A 22308-nucleotide genomic window follows, 5' to 3' on the forward strand; every position below is an offset into this window, starting at 1 on the left:
CGACAAGGTGCCACATGAAAGGCTGCTTAGGAAACTGTGGAACCACGGGGTGGGAGGGGATGTGCACAGATGGATCGAACACTGGTTGTCGGGTAGACTGCAGAGGGTCGGAGTAAAGGGACAATACTCTGACTGGCGGGGAGTCACGAGCGGTGTGCCACAGGGATCGGTGCTGGGGCCGTTACTCTTCAACATATTTATCAATGACCTGGAAAAAGAGGCAAAGTGCGAGGTTATAAAATTTGCAGACGATACCAAACTGTGCGGCAGAGTTAGGTCTAGGGAGGAGTGTGAGGACCTGCAAAGGGACCTGAACAAGCTGGAAGACTGGGCAAACAAATGGCAAATGCGCTTTAACGTGGAAAAATGCAAGGTCATGCATATAGGTAAAAAGAACCCGCTGTTCAAATACAAATTGGGGGGGGGCATTATTGGGAGACAGCAGTCTTGAGAGAGACTTGGGTGTGCTGGTAGATGCATCACTGAAGCCATCTGCACAGTGCGCAGCAGCCTCAAAAAAAGCCAACAGAATGCTGGGCATCATAAAGAGGGGCATAACAACCAGGACGCGGGAAGTCATCATGCCATTGTATAGAGCTATGGTGCGTCCACATCTGGAATACTGCGTTCAATACTGGTCGCCGTACCTCAAGAAGGACATGGCAGTGCTTGAGAGAGTCCAAAGGAGAGCAACGAAACTGGTAAGAGGGCTGGAACACTGCCCATATGCCGAGAGGTTGGATAGGCTGGGGCTCTTCTCTCTGGAAAAAAGGAGGCTCAGGGGAGATATGATAGAGACCTTCAAGATCATGAGGGGCATAGAGAGGGTGGATAGGGACAGATTCTTCAGGCTGAAGGGGTCAACAGGCACGAGGGGGCATTCGGAGAAACTGAAGGGAGATAGGTTCAGAACAAATGCAAGGAAGTTTTTCTTCACCCAAAGGGTCGTGGACACTTGGAATGCGCTACCGGAGGAAGTGATCAGGCAGAGTACGGTACAGGGATTCAAACAGGGATTGGACGGATTCCTGAGGGATAGGGGGATCGTGGGATACTGAGAGAGGTGCTGGGATGTAACACAGGTATAGAAAGCAAACCAAGTAATAAGTATAGAAATCCGACCAGGTCGTGCATGTGCAAGACCGGAGGGTTAGGACTTCGATGGGAAGATAAAACTCAATGGGAAACCAAGGTGGCAAGGGGGCCCCTTCTGGTGTCTCAGACAGGCCGTGACCTGTTCGGGCCGCCGCGGGAGCGGACTGCTGGGCAAGATGGACCTGAGGTCTGACCCAGCGGAGGCACTGCTTATGTTCTTATGTTCTTAAGTCAATGGGCGCTTCACAGGGAAAAATTTGCGTTTTTATATGATACTCATTTTTTGTATTAAATTGATAATAAAAATTACTTTTTTCTTTATTATACTATTGTTGTTGTGTATATACATAAACTTAGGTGGGTCTTTATAAGCTGTAAAGTACAAATAAACTTTTAATTATTCCTTACATGTGTTCAGAGAGAGAGTGACACTATTGAAATTCTGCTACCTTACAGGCCCAGCATTGCAATTTTACAACATCCTCCCCAAAAGTTACTAAAATGTCAAAATAAAAAAAAAAAACACTGATTTAGGGATCACAAGCCTCCTATAACAACATGTGAACGTTCGAAAACATTTTTTTACGTTTTTTTTCTATATTTGGGTCTCTGGGGGTTAAAGTTTTTGGGTTGTGGAACAAATCGTCTGAGTTTCCATTATTTCCTATGAGGAAATTCACTTTGATATACGAGTACTTTGGATTACAAGCACGCTTCTGGAACGAATTATGCTCACAAACCAAGGTTTTACTGTAATCAATGTTTTTTTTTAGTTTATGTTTTCAATGATTATTGCTTCTTTTAATGTTTATTTTTTATTGGAATCTGCCTACAACTTTGTGATTAGCAAAATATAAATGTATTAAATAAAGTGTCTGAAAATACTGGAGCTAGCTCTCAGCCCATTCATTCTCTTCTCTACTTCTTCACCTTTACCTGAACCAGCATCAGCAGGACAGGGATCAGCTCTTCTCTCTTCATCTACCAGCTGAGAAGACTTTCTAAGGAACATCACTCCAGTGCAGACACACCTTTTACAAAAGCGTGCTAGTGGGGTTAACGCGCACAAATTGTCATCATGCGCTAACTCCTGCGTTGACCTAAAACTACGAGGCGGTAGTGGCTAGCGCGTCTGGCAGTTTAGCGCGTGCTATTATGCGCGTTAAACCGCTAGCACGCCTTTGCAAAAAGAGCCCTAAAACAACGTTGATTTCTGATTTTCCTTTTGGATAGCATATAGGTGCTCATTTTGGATTTTCTCATTTTGAGATAAAATATTACTTACCATATATACTCAAATATAAACTGATCCGAATGTAAACTGAGGTAACCTTTTCCCCCCCAAAAAGAGAAAAATTTGACTCAAATATAAACCGAGATTAGAAACTTGAGTAATTTTGGTGAGCCAGTCTACAAAAACCAGACATTCTTTCCATAAGTTCTAACACTTTTTTTTAACATTAAATATTTCTATTAGTGCAAAACCCCTGAGGAAGGGGATTTTGATTTCCAAAAGTTAGTAAAATATGTATTAAAATTAGTCCAATAAAAAAATTACCTTATTTCCATTTTCTATTTATAAATATTTATCAATACAGCTACAATACTACTTTATTCTAAAACAACAAAAAATATATTTTCTCTACCTTTTGTAAGCTCTGGTTTCTTCTTTCCTCATCTTCTCTTCACTCTCTATTCCATCCAGCATCTGTCTTCTTTCTTTATTCCTTCTATCTTTCTCTGTCTCCACTCTGTCTCCCATTCTCTGGTACCTCTCCTTTCTCCTTTAATTCCTTCCCACCCCAACTCACCCCATGGTCTGGCATCTGCTTCCCTTCCTCCATGCCCTGGGATCTCTTCACCTCTCTTCTTCGTCCATCTCTCCCCTCTACTTCCTTGCTCTGGAATCTCCTTTCCCTCCCTCCCTCCTTTCCAGATAGTTTGACATCTCAATCTCCTTCCCTCCCCATGCCCTGGCATCTCTCTCCTCTCCTTCGCTTCCATCTCTCTGTCCCCCTCCATACTTTGGTATCTCCTCTCATTCCTTTCCCTCCATCTCTCCTTTTTCTCTGATCTGGCATCTGTGTCTCCTCTTCCCTCCCCCAGGCCATGATATCTCTTCCTCCCTCTCTATAGCCTGACATCTCCTTCCCTTCCTTCCTTTCGCTCCATCCTTCCTTTCCCCATATTCTGGCATCTCTCTTTTCTCCCTTCCTTAGTCTTTCTTTTCCCTCCCTTTCTCTCTCCAATTGGGTGCATTTCTCTCCCTCTCCCCTCTCTTTGTCACCCTCCAAACTGCAGAACAGCCTTCACAATTCGATGCTCTTGGCATTGGGCCTTCCTCTCTGCCGGGTCCTGTCTAATTCCTGTTTTCACAAAGGCAGGACCCGGCATAGAGGAAGGCCCGATGCCAAGAACAGTGAATTGGGAACACTGCTGCTGCCCAGAAGAGGTTCTTGACACCAGTGCCAGAGCAAACCCCCACCTCCCCTCCACCCCCGGTACACCACTGGTCACTATCCTGCCTATAGGGGGGGGGCACTGCTAACCACAACACACACACACCAGAGCCACTATCCACAATACATGCTCCCACCCCGAGTCAATGACTTCCAAATACCCGTTGGTGCTGCTGCCGCTGCAGATTCACTATCCTCCATGCACCCCCCAGAGCTGCTGACCTCCTTACACCCATAGGTTCTGCAATGGCCGATCTGTTGTATGTTGAACCGAGTGGAGCCTTGAGCATGTGCCCCTTCCAAGATTCTCAGAGAAGGCAGGAAAAAGAAAGAGGAGCGAATAGACGGACGGTGTGGACATCAAATGAAGAAAAGCAGCAAGATTAAGGTAGATGAAGAGGTTGAAATCTACAAGATTATACACCTAACACAGTTCCTGTAGTATCTCAGCAATTGTTTTAGCTGTTATTTGCAAATCTGCAAATCAGATCATGGACATGGTCAACATTTCAAGTGTTGACAACGCTTGAGGCCTCCCAGACCTTGCTGTATTTTCAGTCTCAATCTCTATGCTGAAAGTTTGCACACCACTTCTTTACTGTGGAGAATGATTGGTATTTGTCATTCAATGTTTGCATCATACATTCATGGATTTCCTTTGGAGTTTTCTTCTGCAGGAATAGGAACTTTATGATGGCTCAGAGTTCCACACTTGAAAATTCCACACTTTTCATGGACTTGGCTCAATCAATGATCTGAAACAATGTCAAAATACAGCATTATGATTCTGCAAATTTGCACTTTGCAAAATAAAAGAACACTCTTTTCAGCTACAGTGGCAAAATAACACTCAAAATATAGGAAGTTGGTTGACCTGAGAACTTTTCAGCACCCCCTCATTTAGAATACTAGCAAAGTGGGCTTTTATGCCAGAACATTTAGGGGTGGCTGCTTACATGACCATGACTAAATGTTGCAGATGTGCGTATAAAACCAAAGGTAGTTGGATTACAATTCTTTTTAGCCAGTTTACCTGGTAGATTACAGTTAGTTTTTGCTTTGAGCCAATTTACCTTGAGGATTATCACATGGATTAGAATAGAATTACTTTGAACTTATCTGTATTGGTGTACTACAGGGTTTTTTTTAATTGGAACTACCGGTCCTGAGGAATAGCAACACTCCCCTTTTGAGTTGTCTAAAACCCTTTTGAAATTAAGAGGTGATAGGCTCCGGAGTAATCTAAGGAAATACTTTTTACAGAAAAGGTGGTAGATGCATGGAACAGTCTTCCAGAAGAGGTGGTAGAATCAGAGACTGTGTCTGAATTCAAAAGGGCCTGAGATAGGCACACACGTGGGATCTCTCACAGAGAGAAAAAGATAATGGTTACTGCAGATGGGCAGACTAGATGGGTCATTTGGCCTTTATCTGCCATCATGTTTCATATGGCTTCAGAAAAAGGAGGACGGATTGAAATTGGTGGAAGTAAGGAGGATAGATTGAGACATCTTGGCTTTACTTTCATTAAAAGCAATGAAAGTAAAACCTGGATGTCTCAATTCATCTTCTTTTTTCTGGATCCACATGGTAAACCCTAGTTAAAAGAAATAATCATAAAAATGCCTCTGGATCTGTTTTATATTTACCAAAAATATTCCATTATCAGCCTGTGATTCTACAAATACACGGTATAGCACTGATAACAGAGGTGGGTAAATGGAGCCGGTGATGCAATACCAGCCCTTGGACACCTTTTATTTGGCTTGTGGTAAACCCATATGTTTAGGCCCCAAAACATCTGAATATATTCTGTTACACTTGCCACTTTTCTGTACTTCCAGCCTACTCCACTCAGTTATTCAAGCAAACGGCTATCTCATTTGTTTTTGTCATAAACCCACAAATTAGGCCTGTAGTAAAATAAAAGACCAGCAACATCAGCTGTCTTCAGAAATAGCTAACTGTGGGACCAGTAGAAAAGAGAAGCATGGCACTAGTCACCCAGGAGGAAGAAAAGGTCAGTGTGCCCAGCTTCTATATATTATTTGATGCAGAAAATGTGACAGAGTGTGATATTGAGGAGAGAGGCCAGATGCTAAAAATAAGAATACATACATGAGTACATATCAAAAATCAGAAAGCAAACAAGATGATACCTCTGTGGGTGGCTATGTTTCAAAACCTGTACACTTTCTGGTCAGAATACTAAGAGGTCACATTAAAATAATCCATGCCATTAAAATGATAAAATATTTTTACCCCCCACCAGAAAGGACTTAACAAGGATAGGAGTTTCCTATCATATTGTTGTTAGGTGCCAAACCATAAAATTCTACTGTTTTGTCACTTCCTGATTACTTCTCCCTGTTACTCTTTCCTCCCACCCCACTCATCAGAGCAGGCAAGCAGGAGAGGAGAAGCAATTGCAGAGGGAGAGAAGCTAAAGGGGAGAAAAGCACAGGAGAGAGAAGTAGAAGCAGGAGACTAAGAAGGGAATCGGAGGGAGTTAGCTGCGCCTACCGAAGCTCCTCCTTAAAAGAGGAGGGGCCAACGGCGCTCAGCCATTCGGCACTCGCCTTAGCGAGAGCGCCTTTGCGAAGGGTCTTGAGAGCCACCACTAAAGGAGAGCAGGAGACCACAGCAGGCACAAAGGACACACAACACACAACCAGGCAGACACAGCAGGTACAGAGGACACACAGCCAGGCAGACGCAGAGGACACAGCAGGCGCAGAGGACAGCCACAGCAGGCACAGAGGACATCCATAGCAGACCCGCAAGCAGGCAGCAATGGAAGCAGCAGACAGAAGCAGGGTGTTGAGCTACCCAGTTTTCTGCACCGTCTGCCATATGTATGACTACCTCCCCTCTGGGAGGCAGTCTTACATATGCGCTTGATGCGGAGAGCTGGAGAGCCTGAAAAAACAAGTCAGACTCCTGGAGGGCAGACAACTGAAACTGGAGGCACTTCAAGTAGTGGAAGAGGAAGACAGAGATGCAGAGAACATCAAGACAGAGGACACCATCGAGGAAGAAGTCAAAGAGCTGGAGAGGTTCATAGAGGAGGCATACAGGGAGGCCATGGAAAATCACCAGCAACAGTGGAACTGCCGAGATACACCTACAGAGTGTGGACCACATGATGGACAACTACCACAAAGAAATGGGTGACAGCAGCGAAAACAAAGGAAACGGACCTACGGCTGGAGAGATGGACATACACCAAGGACACGGATCTGCGGCTGGAGAAACAGGAGAAGATATAGAGGACAGCAATCATCGTGGGGGACTCCATCATCAGACAAGTCGACAGCCACATAGCGAGAGGAAGACTAGATTGGCTGGTGACCTGCCTACCAGGAGCCAAGGTACAAGACATAGTGAGCCACATTGAAAAAAGGATCATCGACAGTGTGGAAGAAGAAGATACGGCGGTGGTAATCCATGTGGGGATGAACAGGAACTACAACAGGGAAGTAATGAAGGACCAGTTCCGGATGCTAGGAAGGAAGCTGAAGATCAGAACGCAGAGGATAGCATTCTCGGAGATCCTTCTGGTACCCAGGGCCTATGAGAAAAGGCAGATGGACCTGCAAGAAGTCAACACGTGGATGCAGCGCTGGTGTGAGGAAGAAGGTTTCCACTTCATGCGCATCTGGACGACATTCTGGGGGAAGAGCAAGCTGTTCAGGAAGGACGGACTCCACCTCAGCAGAGACGGAACGAGGCTACTTGCAAGCAACATCAAGAGAGAAGTTGAGAGGTTTTTAAACTAGGAAGAAGGGGAAAGCCAACAGTCGACTGAGAGAGAGAGACGATGGTTCGGGAACCGGTATACCCGGAGGATACCGTGCAGGAAGATAGAGGGAAAGACTCACCAGATCACAGGCAAGACAGATCGAAAGGGACACAAGGGGGAAGAAAATGCAAGGAAGGAACAGGCCGCAAACTCAAGTGTATGTACACGAACGCAAGGAGCCTTAGGAATAAGATGGGTGAATTAGAAACTATGGCACAAAAAGATAACTTTGACATCATCGGCATCACGGAAACATGGTGGACTAAGGAAAACATCTGGGACATTCTGCTACCGGGATACAAACTATACCGCAGAGACAGAGTGGCTCAAAAAGATGGGGGCATAGCCATATATGTCAAAGAGGGAATTGAATCTACTGGAGAGAACACACCACAATTCACAGATAAATTAGAGTCTCTATGCATCAAAATTCCAGGAACAAATGGACTGGAAACGAAGATCGGCATCTACTACAGACCCCCAGGGCAGTGCGAAGAAATTGATGGAGAAATGACGTACGAGATTAAATGCAGCTGCAATGGAGGCAACACAGTTATCATGGGTAACTTCAACTATCTAGGGATAGACTGGAACCTAGGCACATCCGGCTGCGCTAGGGAGACCAAGTTCCTGGATGCTGTAGGCGATTGCTTCCTGGAACATCTTGTCAAGGAATATACAAGAGGAAATGCAATTCTGGACTTAATTTTAAAAGGACTGCGAGGACCGGCACAAGATGTAGATGTAGAAGGGAGGCTGGAAAACAGCGATCACAATATGATCCGCTTCAACCTAGACGCAGGGGCGAATCATCGGTCCAGAATGACAGCTACAGCACTGAACTTCCAAAAAGGGAATTACGAAGGGATGAGACTCATGGTGGGGAAGAAGATTAAGAAGAGGATAAGCACTATAAAAATGCTAGAACAAGCTTGGTCCCTTTTTAAGGACACAGTATATACCGCGTATCAACAAGGGATCCAAGAGGAAAAAGAACAAAGAACTGGTGTGGCTCACTGTAGAGGTGAAGGAAGCGATCAGAGACAAGAAAACTTTGTTTAAGGAATGGAAAAGGTCAAAGACGGACAAAAACTGGAATAAACACAAACAACATCAACACAGGTGCCATAAGGTGGTAAAAGTAGCCAAAAGAGACTATGAGGAAAAAATAGCCAAGGAGGAAAAAACTTCAAGCTGTTCTTTCGATGTATTAAGGGGAAACGACCCACGAAAGAAGTGGTGGGATCATTGGATGACCATGGAATAAAGGGAGTGCAATCGCCGACAAACTGAACACATTTTTTGCTTCTGTATTTACTGAAGAGGATATACACAGCATACCAGAACCCATCAGGCTATATACTGGAAACGAAGACGGGAAACTGGCAGGGTTGACGGTCAGTCTAGAGGAGGTATGTAGGCAGACTGAAAGGCTTAAGAGCGACAAATCCCCAGGACTGGATGGCATTCATCCGAGGGTCATCAAGGAACTGAAAGGGACTATGGCTGGACTGCTTCAACTAACAGTCAATCTGTCAATCAAATCAGGAAAGATTCTGGAAGACTGGAAGGTGGCAAATGTTACGCCATTGTTCAAGAAAGGTTTGAGGTGAGATCCGGGAAGCTACAGACCGGTAATTCTGACCTCGTACAAGGAAAGATTGTAGAGGCGCTGACCGGTAATTCTGACCTCGTACAAGGAAAGATTGTAGAGGCGCTGATAAAGGACCACCTTGACTGACACGGGCTGATGAGGACCAGTCAGCACGGTTTCAGCAAAGGCAGATCGTGTTTGATGAACTTGCTGCACTTCTTTGAGGGAGTAAACAGGCAGATAAACAAGGGCGACCCAGTCGACATTGTATATCTGGATTTTCAGAAGGCGTATGACAAGGTTCCACATGAATGACTACTTTGAAAAATTGCAAGCCATGGAATCGAGGGTGAAATACTCACGTGGATTAAAAACTGGCTGGAGCATAGGAAACAGAGAGTGGGGGTAAATGGCCAATACTCGGACTGGAAGAGCGTCACCAGTGGGGTGCCGCAGGGCTCGGTGCTTGGACCAGTGCTCTTCAACATCTTTATAAATGATCTGGACATTGGTACGACGAGTGAGGTGATTAAATTTGCAGACGATATGAAGTTATTCAGAGTAGTGAAAACACAGGAGGATTGTGAAGATCTGCAAAGTGACATAATCAAGCTCGAGAAATAGGCATCGATATGGCAAATGAGGTTCAACGTGGATAAGTGTAAAGTGATGCATATCAGTAACAAAAATCTCATGCACAAATACAGGATGTTCGTGGCGGTACTTGGAGAGACCTCCCAGGAAAGAGACTTGGGAGTTCTGATCGACAAGTCAATGAAGCTGTCCATGTAATGCACGATGGCGGCGAAAAAGGCGAACAGAATACTAGGAATGATAAAGAAGGGGATCACAGACAGATTAGAGAAGGTTATCATACTGCTGTACTGGGCCATGGTGCACCCTCACTTGGAGTATTGCGTCCAGCACTGGTTGCCGTACATGAAAAAGGACATGGTACTACTCAAAAGGGCCCAGAGAAAAGCGACTAAAATGGTGAAAGGGCTGGAGGAGTTGCCGTACAGTGAGAGACTGGAGAAACTGGGCCTCTTCTCCTTTGAAAAAAGGAGACAGAAGGGTCATGATCGAAACATTCAAGATACTGAAGGGAATAGACTTAGTAGATAAAGACAGATTGTTCACCCTCTCCAAGGTAGGGAGAACAAGAGGGCACTTCCTAAAGCTGAAAGGGGATAGATTCCGTACAAACTTAAGGAAGTTCTTCTTCACCCAGAGAGTGACAGACAACTGAAATGCTCTTCCAGAGTCTGTTATAGGGGAACGTATGCAGGTGAGGCTGGACTCATTTTGAGCACTGGTCTTTGACCTAAGGGCCACCACGTGAGCGGACTGCTGGGCAAGATGGACTACTGGTCTGACCCAGCAGCGGCAATTCTTATATACAGTATATTTTGATTTTGCCATCTTTGCTCAAAACAGACACGAAGAAGATGGTGTTGCCTTCAAAAGCTTGACAAAAAATGCATAATAACAAGGTATGACTATTTTCTTTTCTTTCTATTTGCTATCTTTAAGGTAGACTAACATGACTCCATAGTTCTTCACCAAATCTTGATAAAATCCTGGCTTGTACTCCTGCTTTGGAATTTGAGGTGGCACTAAAGTAAATGGGAGGGCAGAGAAGCATTATCCCCTATGTTTCCCATCTCAGAAAGGCAGCTATTCAAAGCATAACACACTAGTAAAAAATGAATGCCAAGCTTTATTTACGCTGAAGAAAATACCTATGTATGAGACTATTTGCGATATTTTCCTACAACCAAACTGATTATTTCAGTGAAAAAAGCAAAGTACAACTGATAAAGAAGAAGAACACAGAACCTTTTCACCTACCCTCCACTCAACGGTACTCGTCGTAAGAAACTTTACGACAACCTCCTGGGGACACAGGCAGCTAAAATAGACTCTGACATCTCAAAATTACTGACCAAAACAACAGACATAAAAGAGTTCCGCAAAGAAATAAAAACATTACTGTTCAAAAAATATCTCCCATCACTCTAACCACCACCCAATGAGCTCCCAACCAACGACTTCGGAAATACCCACCTATATCATCTTTTTATCTGTGATCTAGAATGTACCGTAATTTCTTCTACACTACACCCGATTTAACCGACCGAGTTGACATGTATTACCTCTGTAAAATGCATTATCTTCTGTTATATGTATTATCTTCTGTAATAAGTATTATCTTCTGTGAAACTGTAGTATCATAACTCATTACTGTTCCTGTAACTTTCTCTTATCCTGAAATGTAACTCTACTGGAATGTCCCAGATATTTTCTATATTGTAATCCGCCTAGAACCGCAAGACACAGGCGGAATAGAAATCCCTAATGTAATGTAATGTAATAAAAATGGTAGTGACCAATGCCACCAAGGACTCCCCTCTGGCGTTATCAGAACCTGCTGGTGATTTAATGAGAAATCTTGAATTTTGCTTTAAAATATTACCTCATACTCCTGGGAGAACTTCAAATTGTCATTAGCTTTTAGTCGTTCAATGTGATCTGCAAGCTCCAAGATGGGTATTGGAGGATGGCTAGCCATACCTGTTAGAGAAGAGAGAAGAGAAAGCAGCTTTGAAAAGAACTGGCAGCCAATGCACTACTGATCCAGATTTACAATACACAATACATGTGGTCAGTATGGCTAGAATTATGCAATTATTACAGATGCTGTATGTGGAGGAAGCAGGCAGTTTGGTTACTCAAAGCAGGACATGCATATCCCCAAGCTAACAATCCTAATGTAAAAGAAGAGCATTATTATACCACGAATCAATGGAATTAGGCAGGGAAAAATGAGACCATTAGACCTGATGCTGACTTCTGCTTTGAGTAATGACTATGTCATTTCAAACTCCTTCTCCTGCACCATATGAAATGGAAATCTGCTTAGAATTAGATGGCAGGAGGTGAACGAAGGACACGGCAACTGAAACAGGCCTAAAAGGAAAAGAGTACTATCTTAGGAGAAAACATAAAAGTGACTAATGTAAAATCAAAGAAAGCTAAGAATGAAGGTCCAGGGAAGCTAGTGACATCTGAACTTGCAAAAGAAATGATAGTAAAAGTAATGAAAAAAAGAAAAATACAGACAAATTTACCCCCCACACTTTTACAAAACTGCGTAAGTGGTTTTTTTTTAGCGCAGGCCAGCATGCCGAATGCTCTGCACTGCTCCTGATGCTCATAGAGACTCTATGAGTGTTGGGAGCAGCGCACAGCATTCAACACGCCAGCTTGTGCTAAAAAACGCTTCTGCAGTTTTGTAAAGGGGGGGGGTTAATTAAAAATCTAAATGGTAGTTAGAGATCTATGTTTCACAGATGGAAAAAAACCTAACAAGATTGTACTTTTTTTTTAACTTATAAGAACAGGAATATTTGTTGATTTCCTTAATATTTCATGAGGGATTTAGGTGAGTGATATTCACATGCAACCACAGACAACTTATGTAACATGCAACACTGACCACAGACAAAAAGAAAAAACACAAAAGACATGGTTGAACAACGAATGAGTGGTGTTCCAAAAATGTTTTCACTAGTAGCAGATTGTAGAGGCAGGGGTTGTGGGTAAAGATAAGAATACAGTGTAACCAACTATATGGACCTTAGCAAAGCTAATGTCTTTCAAATGACCTCGCCCCCAGATTCCCTTGGTCAACCCCCAAGAGTACCTACAATCTACTTCAGGTGTAAACATCTTTGTCTACTGATGGAAAAGTTAAAAAGGAGAAGACATGGGTGGGGGGCTAACCAGCACAGTCTCCCAGCTGTAGATTTTAGGTTTCATGTTCTTTAAATCAGTTTTGATATACCGACACTGCTCCCACCCTCACCTTAGAAAAACCATAGGCTGTTATTTCTCCAACATTATGCTTGGCACACCTTAAAATAGATCGATGAGCCTGAAATACCCCTTGGAACAAGTAGTTACAGCTGGCTAGAGAATGTGAACTAGCGTGCCCTGGAGGTGAGGAGGTCAAATTCTGGAGGAAAACAATGATTCAGTGAGGGCGCTCAAACTGGAAGACTCTGCGGAAGTTAACTTTGGTCATAGAGCGAGGAGGGTGTTGTGGTACAACAAATCCCATCTGCATTGATAGTGTGAACAAACTGTCATGACTGTGTGGTCAAGACACTGTGTTTTGGTTTACATTAGAATGACACTGAGGAACCTAATCCTTACATTGCCACAATAAGGCAATATTTCCCAATAAAAGAAAAAAAAGAGTTCTTAATTATTTGAAAAAGTATAAAATGGATAGTAGGAAAGGAAGAATCAAAATAAATGGGCAATACTGAAAATCTTATGCCTATCGTTGTATTTGAAATTCCTTTGCACTAATTTTCACTCAGGAGAATTAAAGTTATGGTAGTAGATTTATCTGAAGAGCGAGTGGGTATGTGTTTGGCATTATTCTGACAACTGATCTGATCCAGATCAAGCACCCCAGTGGAAAGTATGGGAGCGAAAAGTCACAAGAGAAACACTAGACTTGTTCAATAAAATGGAGGTGGACTGATGTACATCTATTACAGTGCTTGAACAGAGAGAATAACAGAGACAAAGATGTTTAGACCTTTTCGAGCGAATCGTGGGAGTGAGTTATTATCATATAAAGACTGAGTGGTAGTTTGGCTAGAGAGGGAGGACACAGAGCCCATCAGGGAGGCGTAGGGGACTGAATTACTGTTCAAAGCTGTAAAAAGTAAGCCAATTGGAGACGGGAAACAAACATTAGTAACAATATTGGAAAAGACCATCAAAATCACACAAACATACAGAAATATCACACACATACCACAGATGTGCACGCATATACACAGACACACTAGCACATCTGGCCATGTAATCAGGAAGTTGTGCTCAGAGACAAAAAATGTACAGAAATCTAACAGCACTCGTAAAAAAACAAATAAACAAACAAAACTATCTTATCCCTTAAAGTTGTCACTGAGCGCAGGAACTCTATGTAATTTATTTGATCTGATTTGGCAATGATGCTTTGACAGGGGAACATTACCAATAGAAAAAAAAAAAACCAACAACATATAAACTGCTTTTCAGGGGAATAATTGCACTTTCAGTTAAAAGGCAGATCATTAAAAAATATATATTAACATGTATATCTGGAATGCAACAATATAAAGCATATTTGTTTTCTTGTGTAAAAGATGTGTACAATATCAAGTTTTCCAATTTGCTTCACTCAAACAATGAATAGTTGTTAAAAATAAAGACCAGACAGCTTGTTCAACAATTCCCAAACAAATCAATATATAAGAGTAACACTCTGTTTATGCAGTTCAGATCAACTGCACTATGACATATGCAGTCAAAATGCAATAACCAGCCAAAGGTAAAAACATTTTCATATAAAATTAGATCTTATCGAATAAATAAAGTGACTTCTTCATTACCTGCTGAAATTAAATGCTTGGCACAGCACAACTGTTAAATAGTTCTTGTGAGAAAGGTCAAGATTAGGATTAGCACATTATTGCAGGCTAGTAAATCTAACACGTTAATACAGGGTTGTCCAACGTCAGTTCTCAAGAGCCACACCCAGACGGGTTTCAGGATTTCCTCAATGGATTTGCATGAAATCTACTTGCATGCACTGCTTCTATTGTATGCAAACAGATCTCATGCATAACCATTTGGGACATCCTGAAAACCCGAAACTGGCGAGGGCTGAGGTTGGACACCCTTGCATTAATGTCACTTAGGGCTCCTTTTATCAAGCTGTGGTAGGCGGTTAACGCGCGGAATACCGCACGTTCAACTGCCTGCCGCGCTAGTCGCTAACGCCTCCATTGACGAGGCATTAGTTTTTTGGTGTGCCGCAGGGGTTAGCGCGTGATGAAATGTCTGACGCGCTAACCCCCGTAGCGCACCTTGATAATGCATGTTAGTTAGTCTGATTTAATGTATGTTATTTAGCAGAAGTCCAATTATTGCCAACAGAGACCATGTACTAGCTGTGAGGGTAATTTTGTAACAGATCACTTAGGTTTGGAAATCAAAAAGACACTTATTTTTATTTTATGAAGACATAATGACATCTGTCTGTCGTCATAAAATATTAGGGGTAAAGGATCAGAAATCACAGTTAAATTGAAATCGCCGATATTTAAGCCTGCTTAGGAGATGGTATAAATGTTATTATAAAAAGCAGGGTAACTCTGCAGCAGGGAGACCCATCATAGGCACTGGTTATGTCACTTATAGAATACAAGGGCAATGGCATGTATATAACAATATGATTGCTTACACCAGAGGTCCTCAGGGTCCACAAACCAGCTTGGTTTTCAGAATTTCCACAATGAATATGCATGCAATCTATTTGCATACATGGAAGCAATGAATGCAAACAGATCTTACATATTCATTGTGGACATCCTGAAAACTAAGCTGGGTTGTAGACCTCGAGGGCCAGATTTGAGTATCCCTGGATTACACCAACCTTACTGCAGATATAGATGCCTGAATCCAATTTTCTCCCTTTTCTGTCTTACACCCAATAACATGGTAGTTCCTTTCCTTTGCTGATTTGTACCTTTGTTGATTTGATTGTTGACTGAAAGGTGGCATATCAAATGCCAATAAATGATTAAATAGACTGTACGTGCATAAATGACATAATTGTATAATTTACCTTTGTACCTGAGGTCAGTGCTGGCTCAAGTGATTGTGATCTTGAGTTAACTTGCTTCAATGCCTCCTCTCCTCCTGTATCAGTGCGCACCCTCCAACCCACATTGGCATGCTCTCACCTTGGCTCACTGCTCCCCAAGAGTCTGATGTTTCTCCTCCCTCTCATCCTCCCCCTCTTCAAGGATCCAGCATCTTAACTCTCCCTCTCTTCTCACTCCCCCCCGTCCATCCTTTTCTTTCATCTTCCTTCTCCCCTTCTGGTCCTACATACATGCTGTGGGTTATCAACAGTGATGAAGATAAGTTGCCTCTGGCCAGCCCTGGGTCTTCCCACTGCAGCCCTGCCTCCTCTGATGGCAATTTTCTATGGGCAAGACATAGCAAAGGGAAGTACCTGTCACAGCTGCAACTGCCACCCCACAGCAAACTTAGACTGGGGAGGGGGAGAAAGAGACAGGAGGGGGAGATGCTTGAGCATAGGTAGGAGGGGAGAGTGGAGAGAGTCACCAGACTGGGAGGGGGGAAGAGACGTTAGATCAACAGAGGAAGAGAGGGAGGGAGAGATGCTGAACTGCAGCAGGATGAGGTGGCAGCAGAGTAGGGAAATGCACACAATGGTCAGTCAAAACAGCCTCCGAATCTTGGTCTGGATCTCCCTGCCTGTACCACCTGATCAGCTGAATATAAAACAAAGGTAAACTGGGCCTGTGCCAATGGAGGATGGGAATTTTGGCACCCTCTATAATCGGCGCCCTAAGCCAATGTATCACTGGTCCAATGGATTGGCCACTATTGGAAACAGGATACTGGGCACATAATTATGGTGATGCTTATGTGTTTATGTAATAGTTTAAGCCAGCCCTGCCTGAGGTAATTTGATAAAAGCCCCGGTTTTTGCAATTTTAAACCCTGTTTTACATAAGTATAAGAGCTTTTATAAAATTACCCCATGAGGTGGAGTCTGGGTGTTGTGCAAGCAGGATTATATGGCATGTGCTAACATTTATGCCACTGGCTTTAATCTAGACATGATTACTGGCAGATTTTTTTAACACTTTATAAAATAGGCACCTTCTCCACCTCTAAGTGACCTGTTATAAAAATCATCCTCCATGTGCATTACTTCATGTTAGTACATCGAGCCCTTATTTTGAAACTGAAAGGAATAAGACAGGCATCAGTATTTTCATTTATTTCAATTGATTTTTTTCAAAGTTTTCAATCCAATAGCATAGCATCCTCTTTTGTAAGGCAGGGGACCAAATAAACAGCCCAGCAAGGTTTTCTCTTTGGAAATCTGGCCTGGTGTGTGCATCATAAGCACAAAGTACCTGCAAAGTCTGTCCTGGCACTAAAACAGCTGCAAAGACAAATGCTAAACAGAGAAAACAAAAGAGGAGGTGGTCTAGCCATCTTAGTCAGAAAATCACTTAACCTAAACATACTAGACAAAATGTCCACTACTTACATGGACCTTCTAGCATGCCAACTTTCATGCTCCACGCTTGATCCATAACTTGCATGCTATGCTACATAACACCAGGAAATTGGAACACAGCAAAGCTTGAGTTTGAAGATTTCATATACCGAAATTCATTAACAACATCCTACAACCTAATCCTAGGAGATCTAAACCTCCATCTCGAAGACCACGCCTCCAAACTAGTAGAAAACCTACTATCCTTTCTCGAAGCCTTAACATACAAGATCCTAGACCCACAAACCACTCATGAAAAAGGTCACCAAATCGACTACAGCCTTCTTGACGCAACAGCCCTTTCTCCCAGATATTCAGACATCAAATGGAAAATGGTCTCGATCACTCTGGTCAGACCACTACACATCAATCAACTGGGCCAAAACCAAATCCAAAATCCCAAAAACTAACCTACAACTCACATAAACATATTGACCCCTCCAAATTCTGGTCAAAAACAGACAAATTAATCCAAGAATCTGACCCCATAGACTTCATATCACAATGGAGCAGCTTGAGTAAACCCACCTTAAATGAGCTAGCCCCAATACAAACGAAAACCAGAATCAGCAGATGATCTGACAAATGGTTCGACAACGAACTACTCCTACTCAAAAGACAATGCAGAAGACTGGAAAAAAATGGAGAAAACCTAACCAAGAACCCACGAAAACCACATGGAGAAAACTCATCCTATAATATAAGCTACAACTAAAAGAAAAACACACTACACCAACCTAATAGGCAGAGAAACCCAAGACACTAAAAAACTATTCTAAATACTGAAAGAACTCACAGACACCAAACCTTACCTGGCCAATAATAACACCCCTCCCCCCTCAGCCACCCTTCTAGCTGAACACTTTAAAAACAAAATCACAAATGCCAGGACTAACCTCGCTGGAAACCCAACTCTCTTAGATGAGATCACAATAACCCCCTCAGACAAAGAATCAACAGAAGCAGATAGACTAACATTAGCATTTAGCAAGCGCTAAATCAATGAATGTTGAAGTTACTATAATGAATGGCAAAGTGGGTTAATATGAAGTGCCAGAAGTCCAGGTGGAAAATATGAACAACTCCACTATCCAGCCCATCTGGCAAACTGTGATAGCAGAATTATTTAACAGCTGGATAACATGGACATGCCACAAGTGCAAGATGACAATAAGTCCAAGCAGCCAAATATATTTAAAAGACCTGGGGCAATTTTATAATTGGATGCTTTCACTTAGGCACCCTGATGCTGTGTGGTGAGAGCCTAGTTTATAACAGTATCTACGCATCTAAATTCTGTTATAGAATGCTAACATAACCTGGTATCGACATACTTTACATTTAGACATTCCCCAGTTACTCCAGCCAAAGATGCTATGAACCAAATGCATCAAGGGTGCATGTAACTTACTGTATCCTGTAAGTTGTGAGGGGAATTCTATAAATGATGCTCAAAGTTAGGTGCCAGGAGGAATTCATGCTATGCACTATTCAGTAAAGGGCACTTTAGGCACCCAACTTCAGGTGTGAGGACTTACACCTGCTGAAACCTTGTATAAATCCTGGAACCCAACTGATGGCAGTAGGGTATATAGATAACCCCTATTCTGTAACACTATGAATAAATTTTGGAAACCCCCCTGGACCTTCCCATGCCTCTCATATGGCCATGCACCCTTTTGAGTTGAATATAAGATAATTTAGATGAACAGCGTTATAGAACCGTGCATAGGCAGATCTGAGCATGAATCCTAATTAATGCCAATTAATATGTATTAAAGTTTTCATTATTTAAACTTTGATATACTGTAATGTACAAGGTGCTATTACAGTTTAGGGTATACTGTATATATAACTGAAGGAGAGAGAAAGGAATAAAAGAATATATAAGAACTACAATATATAGGGTCCAAGATGGTGATCTGTTATCATGGACCTGGAAGAGCTCCCGTGAAGTCATGGTGTTTTTGTGTTATCGACAAGCGATTCTCTAGTTTGATATGGAGAAAAGGAGGGAAAGGTCAAGGAATTCCCTTAGACCCAGAGTAACCTTAGTGAGTCGACAAACAGCCCATGACCAATTCCAGACTAAGTCAGTTCCAGACATGGCTTGTGCTTTGGCCCCTCCTACGGAGCTTTTGGCAGGAAGCAGCATAGACAGAACTTCTCTTAGCCCCGTCATAAAGATGGCACCAGTGGCGTACCAAGGGGGGGGCGGGAGGGGCGGTCCGCCCCGGGTACCAAGCCCTGAGGGGGTGCTCCCGGTCCGGTCCAGTTCCCCCCTCCTGCGCCGGGTGTCGCGTCTGGAAACAGCCTGCAGCAAGATCGCGATGCCAGAGATCTTTGCCTGCTTCGACTGTTTCCTCCGCCACGGTCCTGCCCCTCCTCTGATGTCAGAGGAGGGGCGGGACCGCGGCGGAGGAAACAGCCGAAGCAGGCAAAGATCTCTGGCATCGCGCGATCTTGTTGCAGGCTGTTTCCCCAGGGCAGTAGCGAACCAAGGGGGGCGAGGGGGAGGTCCATCCCGGGTGCCGCCTTAGGGGGGGTGCACAGCTGGCCCGGTCCCTATCGCGCTCCTACCCTCCCAGCGAAAGCAGCATCGGCGCCATTATCGAAAAAGGTAATGGCGCCAGGCCTTGGAGCACCAAGGCAGACCGCTTCTCCCCCCTCCCAGCCGAAATCCCGCTGACCATCCTATCTCTCCTCCCCCAAGTGAACCTTTCCGACCCTCCCAGCGAAAGCAGCAAACCTCCCTCCAGTAGCGTCGGCTTTATCCTCCCTCTGCCGCATCACTGATGACGTCATCAGTAACGCGGCAGAGGGAGGAGAAAGCCGCGAAGGAGGTTTGCTGCTCTCGCTGGGAAGGTCGGAAAGGTTCACGGAGGGGGGGGGAGATAGGAGGGTCAGCGGGGGTTCGGCTGGGAGGGGGGAGAAGCGGACTGCCTCGGTGCTCCATTACCTTCTTCGGGCAGCAGCAGCGTTTACAATTCGCTGCTGTTGCCGGCTTCAGGCCTTGTTCTCTGCCTGGTCCTGCCTACTTCCAGTTTTCATGAAGACAGGACCCGACAGAGAGGAAGGCCTGAAGCGGGCAACAGCAGTGAATTGTGAATGCTGCTGCTGCCCGATGAAGTTCAGGACATCAGGACATCGGGGAAGGAGCAGGAAGAAATCGGCTGCTGGCTTTGTGCGGGCTAGGGGGAGAGAGAAAGAAAGGAAAAAATAAAGAGGGGGGGCCAGGGGGAGAGAGAAAGAAAGGCAGAAAGAAAGAGGGGGACCAAGGGGAGAGAAAGAAAGGCAGAAATAAAGAGGGGGTCAAGGGGGAGAGAAAGAAAGGCAGAAAGAAAGAGGAGGGCCAGGGGGAGAGAGAAAGAAAGGCAGAAAGAAAGAGGGGGACCAAGGGGAGAGAAAGAAAGGTAGAAATAAAGAGGGGGGCCAGGAGGAGAGAGAAAGAAAGGCAGAAATAAAGAGGGGAGCCAGGGGGAGAGAGAAAGAAGAAGGACCAGAAGAAGGACCAGAGACTCATGAAATCACCAGACAAAAAAGTAGGAAAAATGATTTTATTTTCAACTTAGTGATCAAAATGTGTCCGTTTTGAAAATTTATATCTGCTGTCTATATTTTGCACTATGGCCCCCTTTTACTAAACCGCAATAGAGTTTTTTAGCGCAGGGAGCCTATGAGCGTCGAGAGCAGCGTGGGGCATTCAGCGCAGCTCCCTACGCTAAAAACCGCTATCGCAGTTTAGTAAAAAGGGAGGGGGAATATTTGTCTATTTTTGTATAGTTGTTACTGAGGTGACATTGCATAAAGTCATCTGCCTTGACCTCTTTGAAAACCCGCGGAATATAAATGATAATTAACATTTTCTCTGCGTACAGCGTGCTTTGTGTTTTTAAAATTTTATTGTTGGTAGATCATTTTGACTTGGCCACAAAGGTAAGGGGGAGGGAGGGAGGGGAACTGCTGAAAGACATCTAGTAATCCTTGTAGGCTTGACTGCAGGGAATTATTTTTGTAAAATCATGTTTTGTTATGTGACTGGCATTATCTAGACTTTAATTTCTATGAATGAATAGAATGAAAATGATATAAAATTACTTGCTTGTTTTTATGTGCGTGCGCTGAAGGAAAGTGGAGAGAGAATGGGCTGAGGATGCTGAAGGGAAATGGGGAAGAGAGTGGGGAGAAGACGCTGATTTATAAATTGACAATTGTACAGAATATTGTTTCTTTTTATACTTTAATATAAACAATTCAAGGCTTGTGTGGATGGAATCAGGTGGTTTGCGGGGATGGGGACCGAGCTTACGGGGATTAGTCCAATAAAATGGTATTTTTTTATTTCTCATTATTTGTTTTATTTTTATTTGTTAATTTATAAAGTGGTGATTGTTATGTATCAGGTTTTTCAAATTTACATCTACTGTCTTTATATTTTGCACTGTATTAGAGGACATGTGTTACTGTTTTTTGTGGTGTTGCATTGTATCCAGGGTCTGGTTTCTTGGCGGATCAGTTTAACTTTTGTCTACATATTTCTATTTTTAGTTTGTGATTATTCCATTTTGGGCGAGGGTGTATCTCTGTTCTGTGTGTTCTGAAAAAGACATAGATTTCAGTTGGCATTGACTACAGGACCAATTGACTGTGCGGGATCTGGCTTGTTTAGTTTTACAATGTATGTGTTGGTGTTCTAGTGCTCACTGCAATGTTTAAGATGCAGCCTTTTCCTAGGTACACTCTTGTGGTGCGATATGTAGATTGGTACTAAAAATCATATTTTTCATATAGATGGGGGGGGGGGTGTCAAAAAATGATGGGCCCCGGGTGCCACATACCCTAGGTACGCCACTGGATGGCACCACCTCAACCTAGAAGCATTTTTGCTGCAAACAGTCAGCATACACAGAGCCCAGTATTGGATAATGCTGGAGGGAACTCCTGCAGCGGTTTCTTCACCTTGTGAGCCTGCCATGGGAGTTTTTGTCCCAATTCCTCCCACGGTTCTATAACACTGTTCATTTAAAGTGGTGAGTGATGTAATAACTAAGCAGGCTCAGATAATGGCCTCTACGGTGGGGGAGGGGAGGGAAGCAAGTTGAGGGGATACCTGTCAATGTAACTATGGAGTATTTATGGGATGCAATTCAAGGCCTTAACTCTTCTTTTAAGAAGTTTTCAACTAGTTTCT

At 43.5% G+C, this 22308-nt stretch overlaps 1 protein-coding gene across 12 annotated transcripts in view; it reads right to left on the reverse strand.

Moving 5' to 3' along the window:
* The window catches only part of PTPRD (protein tyrosine phosphatase receptor type D), a 1247124-nt gene that overhangs the window by 337439 nt on the left and 887377 nt on the right, over nt 1-22308 (reverse strand). For all 12 annotated transcript variants that reach the window (XM_033918844.1, XM_033918800.1, XM_033918751.1 and 9 more), the window contains one exon: nt 11427-11524. In XM_033918844.1, the coding sequence (XP_033774735.1) occupies nt 11427-11524 (98 nt within the window). The remainder of the gene's footprint in view (nt 1-11426; nt 11525-22308) is intronic.

This window comes from Geotrypetes seraphini, chromosome 1, assembly GCF_902459505.1.
Source record: "Geotrypetes seraphini chromosome 1, aGeoSer1.1, whole genome shotgun sequence".
Classification (NCBI taxonomy): Eukaryota; Metazoa; Chordata; class Amphibia; order Gymnophiona; family Dermophiidae; genus Geotrypetes; species Geotrypetes seraphini.